At 50.5% G+C, this 18,853-nt stretch overlaps 1 protein-coding gene across 2 annotated transcripts in view; it reads left to right on the plus strand.

Moving 5' to 3' along the window:
• Positions 1-18,853, plus strand: part of PIK3R5 (phosphoinositide-3-kinase regulatory subunit 5) — a 107,987-nt gene that overhangs the window by 73,004 nt on the left and 16,130 nt on the right. For both annotated transcript variants that reach the window (XM_054047482.1, XM_054047481.1), the window contains exons 4-11: positions 1,072-1,140; positions 2,397-2,535; positions 9,219-9,288; positions 11,623-11,797; positions 12,654-12,807; positions 14,031-14,114; positions 16,818-17,559; positions 18,108-18,261. In XM_054047482.1, coding sequence (XP_053903457.1) covers positions 1,072-1,140; positions 2,397-2,535; positions 9,219-9,288; positions 11,623-11,797; positions 12,654-12,807; positions 14,031-14,114; positions 16,818-17,559; positions 18,108-18,261 — 1,587 coding nt within the window. The remainder of the gene's footprint in view (positions 1-1,071; positions 1,141-2,396; positions 2,536-9,218; positions 9,289-11,622; positions 11,798-12,653; positions 12,808-14,030; positions 14,115-16,817; positions 17,560-18,107; positions 18,262-18,853) is intronic.

The raw sequence follows: 18,853 nt of genomic DNA on the forward strand, positions 1-18,853 counted from the left end.
AAGACTCAAACCAAAAGAACTAAAATGAACCAAAAATTTCTTTTCTTTTCTTTTCTTTTTTTTAGGCCTGATTCATGATTTTTAAATGGTTGGGGTTGGCAATATGGCAACTAATAAGTTGATTATTTTTAATCTTTACTCTTTCCCCCCCTTTTCTCCAATTGTTCAGGAACACCTCATGCTATTCCTGAATGGATTCATAATTATTGGTGAATTTCCTCTGTGAATAATTCTTAGTCTACAGATTGCCCATAATTGGTTTTGTTACAAACTTCCGCAGTGTTGCCTAATGACATAAGTCAGCTGGTGTTGTTTCTGTTATCTGGTTGCATGATTTACATTCAATGCACAGCACACATTGCAACAAGTGTGAATAAAGTTTCCTCACACGGAAAATGTAAAGGGTCACAAACTTGGCTGAAAATAAATTCCCTTTTGAATTTGAATAGTTGCAAAAATATTTTCCATTATTCACTCATGTGGTGCTCATTCCTCCCAGGGGAAATCTAGGATTGACTGGCACCAGCTAATGTACATTTTTAAACATGACTATCTTTGTCCTCGCTGGGCGCTAAGTAGCATTTAACAGAGTGTTAATTTAAAGATTGCAGTTAACACATTTTCTAATGTTCCTCACTTTCCTGGAGTAGACAAAGATGGGATATGCTGTGCCAATGGTCTAGTCTGTACTTACAAAGCTAGGTTGATATAGCTGCATTGGTTAGGGATGTAAAAAAATCCATGCTCCTGACCAGCATAGGTACGGCAACCTAATCCCTAGTGTAGACGCGGTGTAGTTAAGCCAACCTAAGGCCAGGTCTACACTACAGACATATATCAGTATAACCATATCACTCAGGGGTGTGAAAAGTCCTGTTACACCTGAGCAGTGCCTGTTGAAGTCAATGGGAATCTTAGCATTGTTGTCGTTGGGTGGGGTGCTGGACAGGAGCAATTCTTGCAACCGGATGGTTTCCTACAAAGCTTCCTTCCATCTCCTGATAGCTTTTGGGTATTTCTGTAACCAAGTAGCACAGCTGATCCTCCTCTTCTCGTGTGTATTTCCTGCAGGTCCAAGAGACGTGCAACTATGACCTCCTCACTCCATTGGCTCTGCTCTTCTATTCTGCAGCTCTGTGTGTAAGTCCTAAAGTTTTTAACTGATTGTAACTTCAGCTTCAGGGACAGGCTGAGGATTGGAGCACTGCCTTAGCTGAAAGCAGAATAATGTTGTTATGTAAGACATAAGAACTGCCATACTGGGTCCATCTAGCCCAGTTTCCTGCATCCGACATTGGCCAGTCCCAGGTTTTCAGGGGAGTGTACAGAACAGGTCAGTTTTGGATAGATCCACTCCGGCTTCTTCTCCCAGCTTCTGGCAGTCAGAGGTTTAGGGTTGCCCTGAGCATGGGGTTCCATCCCTGACCGTCGTGGCTAATAGCCATTGATGGACCTATCATCCAGGAACTTATCTAATTCTTCTTATAACCCAGTTATACTTTTGGGATATCCTCACCTGAAGTACTGTCCTCTGCCCTGGTCTTCTCATCTGGAAAAAGATCTAGCAGAAGTGGAAAGGGATCAGAAACAAGCAACCAAATAGCATAAGTCAGAGAAACTGAGAAGTTTGGGTCCATTTATGTTTAGAGAGGGGACAAACGAGAGGGGACGTGATAGAAGTGTACAAAATAACGTGTGTCTAGAAGGTGAATCTGCCCCATTTGCTCTTTCTCAGAATAAATCAAACCAAGGGAACTTCTAATGAAACCCAAAGGCAACACATTTAAAACAGATAAAAAGAAATACTTTTTTTTCCATACAACATATAATTATTCTGTGCAGTTCATTGCTCCAAGAGCTCATGGAGGCCAAGAACTAAGAGGATTCATAAAAGGGTTAGGCATCTGAAAGGATGAGAACATCCATGCTTGCTAAGAATATGTTCTCTTTAGTAAGAGAGAAACTCTCCTGCTTTGGAGCATAAGCCACTAACTGATGGCGCTTAGGAAGAAACAACCCCAACAGGCAAGTTATTATGTAGTTGTCCAGAGAAGGGTTTCTTGAATCTTCCTCGGAAGCATCCAGTGCTAGCTACAGTCAAGGAGTGGACTGTACGACCTCTGGTCTGATCTAGACTGAGAGTTTTTTTTATTATCCTCCCAGCGCCAGCCCACATACCTGCTTTCCCATGATGCTAATGGCCGCTGAAACCTCCTCCTCTTTTACTTGGGCTATCGAGCAGCTCAGTTTGGGAGCCTAGTTTGGGACCTGGGAGGATCTGAATCTGTCTAAGTGGTGTCGGGGGGCAAGGCCGAAGAGGAAGGACAGGCCTCCATGACTGTGTCCTTGGCCCGCCTTGGATTGTAATCCTCATACTATTTCTGTTTCCCCTATAGACTCCTCACTTCCCACCAGACTCTGACCTGCTTCTGAAGGCCATTAGCACCTACCACACCTTCCTTACCTGGCCTATGCCCTACTGCAACATCTACCGGGAGCTACTGACCTTCATCAGCGATGAACTCAAGACCCCAGGTAGGAATCCAAACGGTCCATCGTTTTACAGATCCCTCTGGCCCGTAGTCTTTGTGGTGTTGGGTGCAGCTAACTTAGCCTCAGAGGGGCTGAGTGAAGTATTTTGACTGTTCTTCATGCCAAACCAGAAATGCTCACCACAGTGGCCAGGTATGCACAATGTTCTCTCTGAAATTCTCCCAGTGTTGCTCTCATACACACACGTTGCATTTAAATAAGTCATGCAAAGCTCAGGACCAGCAGCCATGCAGCAAACTGTGGGTCCATTTGCTACCATCTGCTCTGTGTTTTTCAATACACTTGTAAATGGGCTTTTGTCATCTGGGAGGAGCGGGCTGAGACCGCTGAACTCATTTCGCTGATGCCCTAACACAGATTGGAAGCTAACTCTCCTCCAGAGGTAAAAAGCTGAATTGACACAGTTATGTCTCCAGGGGCATGTGTTTAGCATTAATGCTGTCATGTAGAGGAACCGTATTGCATGGCACCGGACATGTCTCCATGAATGTTAAATTCAGATAGACATGCTGATCTCGGTGGATTAACGAAGCGGATGAGCATTTCCACTACAGCCTCTTTGTTCTGGGGGTATCTTTTGCATGGCAAACCAGCTCTGGTTGCTCCCTGCAGCTATTCCAGCTAGCCCTGAACTTTGCTTTGAGAAGGAAAGTGACTCAGCGGCACAATTTGGTTATAACAGTGAATCCATTCATTCCCATCAAGGTGGTGTTAGTCTTTGAGTGTGCTGCTTTGTAAAAAATTTTCATACAGTTCCCTGGAACTCCCAGCCACTGCTTTGTGGCTGAGGTGCTGTCTCTGTGTAATTGGACTTTGGGCTCAGCTGTAGCCGAGACCTGCAACATGCAATCGTATCTGTCTTTATGCAATAGAATCATCTTAATTAGACTATGCTTGTGGATGGCCTATTGATTCCAATTTAGCAGCTATTCCAATTAAAAGAAGAGGTCATTTAAAAAGAGTCTTACGCATTAGGATGGGACGCAGAGAATCATTTTTCTTCAGTACTGTATTAGAACAGATTGTAGCATTTCACACCCATTTGACATCTGTTTAATTGCCACGTCACCCCTTGGCACCGTTTGATTGCTGATGCAGGATTAGATGAGCTCCAAGCAGAGTTAGGGGACATGCTGTTGAAAACCTGTGTTGGCAACGCTCAGGCCATGTCTACACTAGAGCCCTTACAGTGGCACAGCTGTCCCGATGCAGCTGTGCCGCTGTAAGATTTCCCGTGTAGCCACTCTATGCTGACGGGAGAGAGCTCTTCCATCGACATAAGTAAACCACCCCCAACGAGCGGTGGTAGCGATGTCATCAGGAGAAGCTCTCCCACTAACATAGTTCTGTGCACACTACCACTTAGGTCGCTCAGGGGGGTGTTTTTTCACATCCCTGAGCGACATACATTTTGCCGACATAAGTGGTAGTGTGGACATGGTAGTCTGCACAGCAAAGTTTTACTGGCATAGCAATGAATAAATCACTCCCAGCGTAGCTATGCTGGCAAAACTCCCAGTATAGAGAAGACAGAAGAGTGCATCTGTCGGTTTAGCTAATGTTGTTTGGGGAAGCGGTATAGCTATTGTCGGCAGAAGAACTCCTTCTGTTTGCCTCTGCTGCATCTCCACTTGGTGTCTCTGCCATCCTAGGTTTACTGGCAAAGGTTCTGTAGTGTAGATGAGCCCTGAGGCACCCATCATTGCTAACACCCTATGTACTAGCTCAGACAGGGCCAAGAGGAGGCCCCGTACTTCAGAGCTGAAGCTCTCTGGGAGGGCAGTGGGGAAATAATTTCTGCTGGTGATAGTGACTGGCAACAACTGCAGGCTAATTATCAGCAAATTATCAGTATCAGCAAAGATTCTTCAGCCAGTGCCAAGGGGTTAAGTAGAGATTAACCAGGTGTTAAGTGGGGGTGAAATTTGAGGTACCAGAAATGGGGGTGGATAGAAGATGCTTTCGAGGGAAGCAAAAGGATAAAAAAACTGCTATCTAAACCACATCCCAGCTCAGAGCTGCCCTGGGGCCCTATGATGTTAAGAATAGTGCACTGATTGTATTAAGTGAGGTGGCAAATGAGGCCCAGCCAGCAAGGGGGTCTGGATACGTTTCACCAGTTGGAGCTCTCAGGCCCTCCCAAACAGGGTTCCCAGTGAAGCAGCCCAGTGGCTGGGGTTGGCCCTGGTCTACACTACAGAGTCAGGTCGATGCAAGGCAGCTTATGTCCGTTTACCTTAAATGGGCAACCAGCTCCAGTGGGTTCAGCCCCTCCTGGGTACCGCTGCGATGGTAAACCTGGCCAAGCATCCCCCACCTTTCCAAGGGGTCTCGGGCCCTTCCCTCTCATCTGGCTGGGCCTGGTCTCTGGAATGGCAAAGCCACATAGAGCTGGGCTGCAATTCTGCAATGTCAGAACCAGGGATGATTCAGAACTGGGTCCCATTTTATCCAGACCCCTAAAGTGAGGGTGAGCAGGTGGGAAATTGCTCTAGATTTGGCCAGAGAGAGACTGTGAAGGTCCCCAAAGAAAGCTGCCTGGCTCCAGCATTCTCATCTTGATCAATCCGCCTAGGCCCCCTCTGCTGTGCACATCTCTGTGGCCATGGTGTTTCCCACACTGCCTATAATGAGAACCAAAGCCAACAGAGCAGGCTGCACTGGCCAGGAGACCTGCTGGTCCCCATAATGGGCACTGCTCCCATGAAAGCAAGTGATTGAGGACTCCGGAGGGATAAAACGAAAAAGCATGAGGCCATACAGTGACAGCTGGGGAACGGCACCAGCTAAACAGGGAAGTCTTCTGTAACTCAGTGCAGGCTGTTGGCCAGTTCCTGTTTGCTGCGGCGTGACGCTCGGTTGCATGGGAGCAGTGATGGGATGCATTGCTCAATGCTAAATTTCTGGCAAGGTAGGAAACTGCAGTATTCTCCAGGAGGCAGTGTGCTTTGGGAATGCCTTTTTCTGATTGACAGCCGGGCTGGGCTACATGCTCCTGTCCGGAGATGGTGTATTCTGACCCCGTTTAACGGCAGGACAAGTTCCAGTATGCTGTCGTGAAAGCTGCGGTGTTGGGATGGAGATTATGCTGATTTCAGAGGGCTGCCTTTGCATGGGGAGTGTGTAGGGGAACAAAGACGTGCAGGAAGGCAGGGCTTAGTGATAACCTCCTCCTCGAAATGACAAGTTCTGTTTTAAAATGTCAGTTTGACGTGCCCTCCCCCACCAGTCGCTTCCTTCATATTCTGGGCTCTGGAGTTAACCCTTCAAAGCCTGCCTCTTCCACGCCGCCAGATGGATGAAAGCTGCCGAGTGGTGTGTGCAGTATCCAGAGGGTTAATGTTTCCCCCTCTGAACTGTGCGGTGCCCACCGGGAAACTGGGTTTGCTGTGATGACAAATCTAGTTTCTTTCATTCACGGGGGTCTCTCCTGCAACCTGGACCGGCAGGCGCGGGGGACGTGGTGCCAGTGAGAGGCAGACTGCAGAGTGAGGTTCAGACTGGGACGTTTGTCCTGCAGACCTGACCCCCAGGCTGGGGGAGGTGATGTTGGGGTGGCTTATGTTCCTACTGCTATGGCAGCTCCATGCACTCGTGCAGCCGCGGGATCATAGGGGAATGTGGCAGTGCAATATGGAACAGGAGAAGGTGGTTGGAAATCAGTCCCAGGGTTAGTCCCAGTCCTGATAAAAAGTCTCCCATCTAAACCAGGTTTGGGTGCACTTTGTCCTCTGGACAACTTTGTGCTGAAACCAGGAAAGGAATTATGTCTACACAACAGATGGGAACCGTCTAGTATCTGTAGTGTGGATGGGCTCTAGGAGTACCGTGTGGCTGGTCTGGTGATGCTATTGATGATGCTGTCCCTGAACTTCTGTGGAATCTCCCAGCCTCATCTCTGTGGTCCGTTATCGCTGTGACACCAGTTCAGGAAGCCTGTCTTATACACAACTGCAACCCCCTGGGAGATCCCCAGGAGCCTTCAGTGCATCCTGCTCTCATCATTACACCACTGATGCCCAAGAATAACTTGGCTGGGGGCTTGGAGCCAAATTGCTCTTTACACCCTACAAGAAGGCAGATGGTTCAACAGCCATGGAAACAGATAAAGCACAGGGCAGTGCCAATGTGCCCCGATCGTGAGCTGGAAGGACCGCCTTCAGGGACCAGAGCCTCGTTCTCTCTCCATGGCACATCCGATCCATGGCCTTTCCACTTCCAGTTTGCACCAGTAACAGTGATGGCTTTGAGGAGATGAAACTTGTCTTGATTGGATTTCCAATGGACCTTATAGACTCATTCTGTTTGCCAGGCACTTCTGGAGCTGTTTGTGGTACAGTATCACCAGATACTGTCCAAATGCTTCAGCTTTCCTGGGAATCTTATGAGGTCAAAGCCAAGAGGTAAAGATTAACCAAGACAAAGCCGCTGTCAGTATTTGCCAAGAGTTCAATAAACTTTGGTATTGTCTGAGAGCCTGGGTCGGTGTGGATTGTTCTGCAAAGCATGATCATTGAATGAATCGATGAACAAAACATTAGCTTGGATCGCACAGGCCGCCCCAGGAAATTGCATGGGAAGGCACCACTCAATCAGGGGACGCTGCTGCAGGGGCTTTATGAGGCCCATGTCTGGTAGCTGCTTGGTGTCCTGGCTGAAATGGATTTGGTAGGTCTCAGCCCACTTCCCAGGAGCCACAAATCCAGATCGACAAAGCTGTCGGCACACTTGAGACTCATTGAGGGGGGCCGGGCATGCCACGTGGACTGAGTGCCCATCTGGTGCTCCTGGTTCAGGGGGGAAGCTGTGTGGGGGAGGGGAAGCTTGCACGACTGCTGCCTGCATGGCAACTTGTTCTATAGACAAATAAAAAGCCTATGCCCAGGGCTGAGAACGCAGGCGGGTAAGTGCTGAATTTGCACATACAACCTGAGAAGATTTTAGAAGTCATGTTGGGGAAGGGGGGAATGGGATGCAGGTAAGAGAGAGAATTTTGTCCCCTCTCCTGCCCCCCAGCACCTGGGACCCCTAGTTCCGAAAGTACGTTACAGACGCTGAATGAAATAAATGAGAAAAAATCATTGCAAAGTCTTCTCCGTCTAGTGAGGCCTCGTGGATGTCCTGGGGAAGCGAGTGGAAGCTGCGAGTGGTTGCTGGTTGCAGTTCAACAGTGTGAATCTTAGTGGCGTAGGAAAACTTTCCCTGCTTATTTTCCCCCATGACTGGTCCTATTAAGCCAATGGGATTGCCTCACTGGAATGGACAACGGCCTGCCCGCAGCAGTGACCCATGTCAGAAGCGTCAGAGACAGAACTGTACCCTGGTGTAAAGCCTCTTATTTTATCCTAGTTCCCTGCTGCTGATCAGCTGGTGTCCTGAAGCCTGGAGATCAAGAGCTCGTCTCCTTTAATTCTCCCTCGCCTGACTGTGGAGGTTGCTTTTGGGAGTCATGTGGCCAAGTCCCTCCATGGCACTTCAGAGAACAGTGATTCCCGCTGACCTTGGTACCTGACTGTTCTCCACAAGCCTAGAGACTGTTCTTGACACTGATATGCAGAGCTGCTCAGCACTGCTGGGCCAAACGTGGCTTCTCATGAACTGGTGCAGGCTAGAGCATAGACCGTGCAATGGGGTGAGATTGGTCAACTGCATGGTCATGTGATCCTGATGGCCTCGGCAGCCACCCGGCTGAGACCACACATCTTACGCCTTAGCAGTGACTCACCTTCCTGGTCCCCGTCTGCTCAGCTGAAGGGGATCCTGGGGCACTGTAAATGAAGATTGTACAGAACAGTAGAAAACGTAGCGCAGGGCATGGTCTGGCACTGGCAGAGGGATGCGACCTACTGGGTTTTCTCTGTTGTGTGCCCCAGCTCTCCATCGCATTCCCTTGCTTTCTCTCGTTAGCTGAACGTAGTTTAGACTTACCTTCAAATCTCCCTGGAGTTGCTCCAGCTTCATAGCTATCTGCTCCCGGCTCTTCTGCTTGCCAACCTGCCTTTCAGATTTTGTGTCCTCATCTTTTCCCAACACGCCCTTGCACTCTGCTCCTGTGATTTCTCCCTCGGCCTCCTGCTTGCCACCTCCGTCTCTCCTGTCTCATACTCACCTCACACCCAGCCCACTGCTCTGACTGCCATACGCCTCACACTTCTCCTCCCTGCTCTGTGTGAGCTCCCCAACCTGCTCCATGCTTACGGTTGACCTTGTCTCCATCTCCTTTGGTTTCTATCCCATCAGTCCAGCCTCTTGCCCATATTCATCCTTGTCTGGTCCTGACCACCCCTCCATTCCCTCTCCATAGCTCTTGCACAGTTGAAGTAGGGCCGGTAACTCACCGCCAGCATGACATCTCCTATCACTTCGCCATAGGCTTTGTTCCCACCCCACACCTACCCAGGTACGATCGGTTCCACCTGGAGAGTTGGGTGAGCCTCTGAATGCAAGTTACCTCTCAGGCCTTGTCTAGATGAGGACTGAAGATGTGAAGTTAGCGTATGGTAGCTAATGCGTTTTAAAAGATCAGGCGCCCTCCTGGTCTTTACCTCGGCCAGTTCAGCAAATGGTAAAAAGACACGCTTGATGCCAGCAGTTTACTGGCTTCTCTTGCTCCCGTGTGATCCAAGTTGCTGCCGTCAGTGAATTGCTTTTCTCTTTCCCCACAGGGATTTCGTACCAAAGGCTGGTGAGGGCGGAGCAGGGACTGTCCATGAAGAACTGCCAGAGCTCCACCATGTGAGTGCTGCTGTGGGGAGATGGAGGGGATCGATGGGGGTGGCTCAATGTGGTCTAGTAGCAGGTCTCCCTGGAACCACCACTGCTCTTTCCCAAGTGCTCATAATCAAGGGGCAGATGCCGAGCTAGGGCAAGTGGCCCCTAGAACGTCACCCTAGATGCAGCTGCGGCTGGGCAGGGTTCAGGGGGAGAAGGGGCAGTGGAGAACAACGCCGAACTAATGGTCAAGGCATTTGGATAAAGTGGAAATCACAGCATTCCCGTAGCGGCCGTCCTGGGCCCTCTCCAGGTCCCGTGTATGTGTATTTGTTTGCTGACGCCCCACGGTGGGAAATGCATGGTCTTGACGAGAACAGGATGGGGAAAAGAAGGGGCTGATCCGTGCCTCTTGCCCAGAGAATGCTTGGTCTGATTTCCATGCGTTGGAGAGCAGAGAAGATCCAAGGTGACGTGCATTAGCCCGAAGGGATGTGGGGCAAAGGTCAAAGGGAGGGGAACAGCTTCGCCCCATCCCGGGCAGGAAGTTTGACAGGGTTCATGCTTGATCAATAAAAGCGCCGTCTCTTGACAAATAAACAAGCCAGCACATAGCCAGGAGTATGTGACTGAGACAGGGAAGGAAGGGGCGGGGCTTATCTGGGCCTTCAATCCCTTCCTCCCCGCGCTATCACCCTCATCTGTAAATATGAAAGTGTGAACACAGAGCTGATCTCTCCCTAGCTTGCTATTAGCAACAGCCGCTGGCTCATGTGCCCTTACTGTGCGCATTTTTTATTACGGGCTTGTCGGCATGCAAGTTGTACTGCTTTAAATATACCCGGGTGGTTAAAATGGTACAGCAGCATGCTTCCCAGTAAGGATGCAGTGATAAAAGCATAAAGGTGCTTTCTACCAGGCTAGCTATCCCTGTATGGGAAAGGGACTAAGTTATACGGGTATTTGGTATGTTAATACCAGTGTAACCACATTCACACTAGCAGTTGTACCAGTATAACTGTGTAGGTTAAAAAAATAAAAATCATACCCCCTAACCCACATATTTCTACCAGTACAAAATCTGTGTATAGATCAGGCCTGGGCGTTATACAAAGCCTGTGCCCATTGCCTGAGGCTGTGGACCTATTGAGGCCCCGATCCTGCAAACCCTGCAGCATGTGCTCAGCTTTAAGCAAGTCCTGTTGAGTACATTGGGACTGCCCACCTGCTTAAAGTTAATCACCTGCTTAAGCACTTTGCTGGACCAGGGCCTTAGCAATTAAAATGCAATTAGAGGCTGCTGTTAGTATGGAGAAGAAACTCCATTGCTGTGCTTAAGGAGTGCCTCTGTTCCTCACCGCTCTGCCTCAGGCTGTGCACTGTGTCCTGAAGGTTAACGACCTCTGCTTCTGGTGTAATAGCCGGGAGCCCAGTTCCAAGAGCAGGGGCCTTCCTCTGAGACCATCCACCCCAGGTGTTTAAATCTAGGGACTCTTAGTTTGAGCACCTTGGTCAATCTCTGCATCAGCAACTGCACATTAAGAGAAAGACGGGTCTTGTATGGTCTATACCCTCTCATGCCATGGATACGTTTAATCACACCTGGAAGCTACCAAGGATCTGGTGCATCTGTCAAGATCTCATGTGGGCCTGGTAGCCAACCCCATTAACCAAGATGCTCTCCCAAGGGCAAGTTTTGTTTTCCTTCTCTTACTCCATTGCCCTTTCTGTTCTTCCCCAATTGTGTGTGATCTGTCTCATTCAGACTGCAGGCTGTTTGGGGGAGGGACCTGGTGTCTGTCTGATGAAAGGGCCGTAGCGCTGTGTGCAATCACAATGGTCTAGATTTGGGCCACTGTCAACATACACTTCCTGCTCTGTGCCCAGCCTGTGCTTTGGTAAAACAGCTTGTGGCCTGGCACAGTTGGCAGCTTGTGCTGATGGGAAGCCCAGGGACCAGAGTGCTGGGGCCCATCTGCCAAGCACTGGCAGGGCAAAGCTGGTCTGTAGATGCCATTGCTGACAGTGCATAAGGGTGCAGAGAGGGAGAGCTTGGCAGTGCTGTGTGTGTACGGTAAACTGGGATAATGAGGTGAAGGGCTTCTCTCAGGCTCCATGTTCCTGTAATGTGGAAGAATTTCACCATCTGGTGAGTGGAATAGTTTGGAATTGATCAAATCCAACACAAAGCTCCCAAGTTCCTCTGCTCCCCAGGTCTTGCTAACAGTGCAATTATTATTTATTATATCTATTCCCATGTCAGGTCCAGTTTGCAGGGGGCTGTTTAATTAACCCTGGAGCTGCAGTGAGTTGATTTTTATCTTACGCTCACTAACCACCATCCCATGTTGCCCTTAGCACGGTTCTACTACTCAACCCCTCTGAGGTTCAGAGCGAATACCTGTCTGTTGCCAAGAAGATGAGCACCATGGAGCACACCCAGCACAGCACCTTCGTCATGCTAATTGGACATATCTACCAGGCCACTTTTGGGACCAAGTGCGATATGGGCAGCTTACAGAACATCCTGAAGGTAGAGTGAGTCCTGCGTTCTGCATGGAGGCCTTTAAACGAGAGCAATTCTATCCCCGGCACACAGGGTGATTTTTCTGTGCGCTGTTAAGCAGTGGTCTCCATCCCAGAGATGGCTGCATTTCCATGCTGACCCTTGTGCAATTCACGGACCAGTTTGGTTGCACAGTGCTTCTGGGGATGCTGCATGAATGTAAATTGTCTCGTGAGTTGCAAGGGGGAGGTGAGATCTCGCAGCAGTTCAATTCAGAAGGTAGAAACAACTATTCATTCCCATTATTTTACAATGAAACAATGGGAAACGGTGATGAATAGAGCTGGTTGAGTTGTCAATCAAAATTTAAAACAAAACAAAACGTGATTTCAACAAGGATTTCTCAAGGAAAAAAATGTGTTGTCATACTTTCTTTTGTTTAATTAAATTTAGAATGAAACTTTTAAAAGTACTTTTTGAAACTTTTTTGTGGTGCAGGGAGAGGGGGGAGGGAGTCCCACTTTTTTCTCACTACTTTACTTCTTTGCCCTGCCCTGCCTTTTCATTTTTTTAACCCACTGGAAAAAACGGGGGCAGAAGGCAAAGAAGGAGGGAGGGAAGAGAAGAGACCTCAAATTCAAAGTGAACAAAAATTCCCATTTTATTTTTTTAAAATAGTTTAAATTTCCCCCCCAAACAAAAAAAATTGATTTATTTGAATGAAATTAAAACATTTCCCCCCCAAAATATTCATGGGGGTTGGGGGGAGAAGGGGGATTCACTTAGCTCTGGCCAGGAGTCTTTCTAGAAGAAGTGGGTTATGCTTCATGGAGAGAGATCCACATGTTGACAAGCTGTCTCTGAATCTCTGTGCTCTCTTTAGTCCAAGACCTTAGAAGAGCTCTCAGAGATCCATTCTCACACCACAGAAGCTCAGGAGCTGGCAGCTGTTACCAGCGACCCTGTCGCAGCCAGGGAACAGCTGCAGTCCATGCTGCAGGACATTGGGGCTGAAGCAGGCTTTCCTAAGATCACAGGTATGAGAGTGAGTGGGGGTGTTCTAATTTATACAATGTTCTACTTTTCTTTCTCTAGCCTGGTCTGTCATATACGTTAGCTGCTCTATTTTGAGAGATAAGGAGTGAATGCTATGAAGCATGAAATCCTTGGACTACGTTTCAAAAGTAGAACAAAAAACCTGCTCTGGCTCACTCCCTCATGATGAGCTGGTCTTTGGGGTTTTTTTCTTGCTTGTTTCTTTTTCTGCACCAGAATTTCAGCTTTTATTTAAAAAAAAAAGTCTCTAACCCTTATGGTTAGGAAGAAAACTTTCAAAACACAAACCGATTGTAACAATGACCGCTGCCTGGGTCTGCAGACAGCCTGAAATTATAGCTCTGAGAGCTCTGAACTGCCCCATTCATCTCAGAGTATCAACACTCATGCCTAGCAAGGATTGCTTTAAACGTCGATGTTGTGAACTTTTTCACTGCTGCTGAAAGCACTCTCACAAGGAGAATGCCTGGCTGTATGGTGAAGGTCTGCGTGATCGGCTGTGAGCGATGGCTCATTGTGGTGTCATGATGGAGTGTGGCATGGATTGTGGGCGGAGTTTGGGAGTACCATTCCAACCTGATCTCTGGACCCAACAAGGCAGAGGGGCGGAATGGAGCACAAAGCGGCATCTTAGCCCCGTTGAGGGCGGACAGAGTCCAAGGAGCCCTCCAGCTGAGCTTGGCAGAGGCTGTTTTGTTTAACACTTGCATTGTCTGTGGTGAGAAGCTTCTCACGTTGCTGTCCTACATGGGTGGAGCTCACTTTGTGGGAGGAGCTAGTGAGAATTCACTACCTTCTTTCCTTCACACATTCATCCCTGGCTGTTAGGATGAATGGCTGGTGACATCACTTGCTGGAGAGGAGTGGGGGGGGGGAGGGGCTCACAAGTGGAAGAGGGGCCTTGATGTTGGGACTTTTCACTTTAGTTGACGCTTGCTTGCGCTGACTTAAACTGGTCCTGAATGAATTTAGGCTGGACATAAAAGACGGTTTCTAACCATCAGAGGAGAGAGGTTCTGTAATGGCCCTTCCAATAGGAGGGGAGGCGAACAATCTAAATGGTTTTGAGATGGAGCTAGATAAATGTATGAATGGGATTATGAGATGGAGGGGCCTGCAATAGCAGGGGACTGGACTCAGTCATGCAGGAGGTGCCTTCTCACTCTATGTTCCTAACTTGCCACTTGCTCTTCTCTCTTCTCAGGGGTGGCCCCGTTGCGTAAACTCCACACTGTCCCCATCCCCGTTGCTCGATGCTACTCTTACAGCTGGGACAAGGATAATTTCGGTAAGGCTAAAACTCACCCACAGCGGATTGCCAGCTTGGCTGAGGAAGAACTCCCCTGGCCCCCATGGCACAGGCGTGCAAAGAGAGCTGTATCGTGGGGAGTTTGACTTCCTCAGAAGCACGGGGCCAGTGGCGGAGGCAGAATCCTAGACCAGAGAGGTTCTCGAGGCCTGATCTTGCAAACACACACGTGCTTAATTTGAAATGTGTTGAAGTCATTGGTGCTCCTTGCAGGATTAAAGTTAAGCATGTATGTGGGTGTTTGCAGGACTGAGGCCTGGCTCTGTGCTGATCTGGTACCTTCCTGTGTTCCTAGAAAGTAGATAATGTCAAGAGAAATAATGGCCCTTGATACTGAAAATGTACGTTACTGGAACCTACCCAGTACTTCGATGGGACGTTCTCTGGGGCATGGGCTGCCTTTCGGTTCTGTCTCTGTACAGCGCCCAGTACAATGGGGACCTGGACCTAGGTATTGCCACTATACAGACAATTAATAATAATGCAACTGTAATAGGGTGGTGTGCCCCTTTAAGGGTCAGGGAGCCTGTGGCCAGCCAGCCCTGGCTCCTTATCAGACACAGCTGGGGAGAGGTCAGTGATTGCCATAAAAGGCTCAGTTGAGGAGGGGGGCTGCAGGAAGAAAGTTGGCGCCTAGCAGGTCCTGGAGGAGTGGGGAGAGACACAAGGGGAAAGGCCCCTGGGTCCCTGCTTGGGTCTGGGAAATAACTCTGTGTTACTTGGCGAGTTTTGTGTTCAAATGAATAAACCACACCACAGAGCAAGGGTCTGAAAGAGACTTGGGGCGCTGCCTCGGCCCTTCCAGGGCTGGGCAGATGGGCCAGCTGTCCTACAGCAACTTTGCCAAATTGTAGTGGCCCGCTTGGGGGCAAGTTTAGCTCCCTTGGCGGAAGGCCACACCGGAGCTGGAGGTGCGAGTCACAGTTTGAGGACTGTGCTAAAAACAGACGTTCAACCACCACAGCAGGAGGGCTAGCCCCGCTGAGTCGGTGCCTATAGTCTAGGATGGTGTGATGGTGCGGGACTCACCGCTGCGCCGCCTCCTGCTGGTGGTCTCAGGGAATTAGCTCTCCAGCCTTCAGAGCGCCCTCTGCAAGCCGGTGTCCCACTGCCACTGGCCCCCGTGTCCCTCCTGGACCTGGTCGGGGGCTGCCCCCGGCAATACCCCCACCAGTCTCTGTGGGTCTCCCCTCTCTGGGAACCCCCAACCCTCTAATCCCCACCTTGCCTCAGTCTGGGCTACTGCCAGTCATCACCAAGCCCCTGCTCCCTGGGGCAGACTGCAGTGTAAAAGCCACTCATCATAGGCAAGGGGGTTCGGACCTGCTGCCTTCCTCTGCCTCCCAGTACCTCTATGGGCTTGGACCAGGCCCTGCAGCCTGGGGAGTTGCCAGCCTAGAGCTCCCCTGCTCCTCTGGCCTTTCCCCAGCCCTACTTCACTCCCAGTACCCTTTCTGCAGACAGCCAGGCCCTGCTCTCTCCCAGCCTGGAAAGAGACTTCTTTTAGGCCTCTGGCTCACAGCTTTTTTATACAGGCCAGCTGTAGCCTGATTGGGGCATGGCCCAGCTGCGGCTGCTTCCCCAATCAGCCATCCCCAGGCACAGCCCTCTCCAGGGCTGCTTTTAACCCCTTTTATTTTAGGAGCGGGGTAGCCACCCCACTACAGATGGGTACATACTCGGGGTGGCTAACCCCTTGCACTGCAGTGGCCATGCTCTGTTTTTAGCACACTAGCTCAATGAAAGCTAGTGTGGGTATGTCTACCCGAGCGGGGAATTTCACCTCCAGCTCCGGTGTGGGGCGTACCCTTTGGGCACCAAAACACTGGGGTTTTCCATTGTCCTCAGAGTAGGGTCAGGTGAACAGGGTTTTTTTGTGCCTAGCCTGGTAATGTCCTCTCCCCTCCCCACCCATGGCAATTTTGCAAGCGAAGCTGCTACTTCTCTTTTACTCCCAGTCCCTGCTTATGGCAAATCTCTGTGTTTCTGTGCAGGCTGTGCAGTCAATGCCAGCAGGCCCTAATAAGCTACATCGATTCTATTGCTCTGGAAAATTGTTGGCCCACCTTCTCCTCCCCTGGGCTTGTCTGTTTCATTCTTCTCACTGAGTACATTTTTGTCAGGGAGCCAGTCACCTTTAGGTGGCATTATCGCTTTCCGACCTGGCTGGTTAAATACATTTTTTAATGGGGTGTGGCCATAAGTAGAAGAACAAGCTAACAATCCAAGTTGAAAGGAAGCGAAACAAATGTTTGTTTACTTTTGTGTTTGAAAACAAATGAAACAAAAACTTCCATTTGAAAGAAAACAGACTTTTGTTTCAAACTTTTTTTGCATAACACATTTTATTGAAATCAAACAGTTTTCATTAAAGTGTTTAGATTTTGACAAAACTGCTTCCCCCCGCCCCCCACCAAAAACACTTTTTTGGTCAAAAAACATTGACAACCTCTGACAAGATGACTTCTGGGCACAAGTGCATTTGGTATTAGTGTGGGACAGCCTCAGAAAGGAAGTGATGGAAGTTCCACCACTGGGGTCATATGAGGCTGGACAAAGTACTGGAGAAAACACTGTAGAGGACCGTTCTTCACTGGCCCTAGGGTGGATGGACTGGGAGACCCGATATACCCTTCCCATCTTGTGTTGTTTAGGATTCTGTGCTGACTCTGATTCTTTCAGATATCCTCAGAGACATACTTGACAAGGAGTGCGATGTTCTCAAGCCGGCGCTCTTGGAGGATGAGGAGGAAGAGGAGACGGAAACTGATGGCTGTTCTCCACAAAGAGACTCGCTCCTTTCCTCCATTTCAGCGGTTTCCAAGGACTCTGTGTACTCAGATTTATCAGAGGAGGCGTCGAAGCATTCGCGGATGTCTCTCTTCACCACTTCCAAGGACTCCATTTCGGAGCTGTCGGTGGTCTCCAGAAGGTCCTTGAAGTCCTTTGTGTCTAGCCTCAAGGACTGCATGGACAGTGGCTATGCCGAAGACAGCGACGAGAGCTCTCTCGATCTGGCGGTGAGGCCAGACCTGAAAGAGGAGACGACACTTCACAAGCAGAGGCAGAGACTGACCAGCAAAATCTACAAGCTGTTCAAGAGCAAAAGCCAGTTGGTCTTGCGGAGAGACGTAAAGGACTATCTCGACACTGGTTCGCTCTCCCTGCCTCTGCGCCGGGCCGAGAGCCTGTGCAACCCGGAGGCCAAGCACCGCATCCCAGCACGCTCCCGGAGGGCTCTTTCCTTGCCCCAGCACGTGCTGAGTCAGCGGCTCCCACAGCGCCATGCAGCGCAGAACGTGTGCATCCAGCGCAGGCCCTTCCTGAGCTACGACGAGGACACCAAGGTCTCCACGCTGCGTGTCGTGGTCTTCGGGTCGGACCGCATCTCAGGGAAAGTGGCCCGGGCATACAGGAACCTTAGGTGAGTGGGACGGTGCCAGAGGAACCTAGCTCCCATTCCTCGTGCATGTTTACCCAGCCCTCCCACTACACATCACCTTACGGAGTCCAAGGGCCAGAGCCTCCGCTCGTGTCAATGGATGTAGCTCTGTTAATGTCCATGAAAGGTGGTCCCAGATCCCCTGGCTGTGCCCCGGTGCAGACTGTGCTGTGAGGCGATGATGGGGGATTGGGGTCCCATTGTTAGCTTCCAGGACTGAGGCCCGATGATGTATCCTTCACAACACTCAGTGCTGTCCCTTCGTGGTGCACGTGGCAGTGCCTTGTGCTGTGGTGTTGTGCAGATCCCCTTGTGTGATGCACTGTGCGAACATCTGACAGAAGGACGGTCCCTGCCCCAGAGAGCTTACAAGCTAAGTAAAAAGTGTTGGGCCGCTCCTGTGCTGTTTCCCTCACCGTGCACACAACTGTTTGTGTGTGGGCAGGATCGCGTGCGTGCCTTATGTACCTGACACTAGCCACACCTCATTCGTGCTGACACAATGGCCTCTCTCCCTCCCCCTGTTCTAGACTACAAGAAATCGATTGCCCATTACTGACAAGGTACTTCAAGCTGCAGTTTTTCTACATCCCAGTGAAGAGGAGCTGCCTTACCTCATCTGCACCACTGACACATCCGCCTCCTTCTCCAGGAGATCCTCACCTGAGAGCCTCAGGGCAAATGGTATGTGCTGTGCCTGCCGTCGGACCAGCTCCTACTGTCAGGGCCAGCTCCAAGCACCAGCCCACCAAGCATGTGCTTGGGGCGGCGCCTGGAGGGGGACGGCGCGGCGTGGCGGGGCGCTTCGGCCCGAGAGCGGGGCTGCGACTGGGCTCGCCGCCCTCCCTGCGGCGCTCCTGCCGCTGGGGGCTCTCTGCCCTCCCTTCGGCACTCTGGCCGCCGGGGAGAGTGGAGAGCCCTGGCTGGGCTTTCCGCCCTCCTCCCAGCGCTCTGGCCGCCGGGGGCTCTCCGCCTTCCCCACAGCGCTCTGGCCGCCGGGGAGAGCGGAGAGCCCCAGCCGGGCTCTCCGCCCTGCTCCCGGCGCTCTGGCTGCCGGGGAGAGCAGAGCCGCGGCGGGCTTGCCGCCCTCCCCCCGGCACTCCGGCCGGTGGGGGATTGCTCGGTGCCCTCCCCTGCCGGGCTGGGGCGGGGGGAGGCAGTGGGTGGCTTTTTTGCCTAGGGTGGCAAAAAAGCCAGAGCCAGCCCTGCCTAGCGTAGAGACTTGCCTGCATCGCACAAGCAGCGCCACACTTGGCCCTCACTGATTCCCCTCGCG

Source organism: Malaclemys terrapin, chromosome 13 (genome assembly GCF_027887155.1).
Source record: "Malaclemys terrapin pileata isolate rMalTer1 chromosome 13, rMalTer1.hap1, whole genome shotgun sequence".
Classification (NCBI taxonomy): Eukaryota; Metazoa; Chordata; order Testudines; family Emydidae; genus Malaclemys; species Malaclemys terrapin.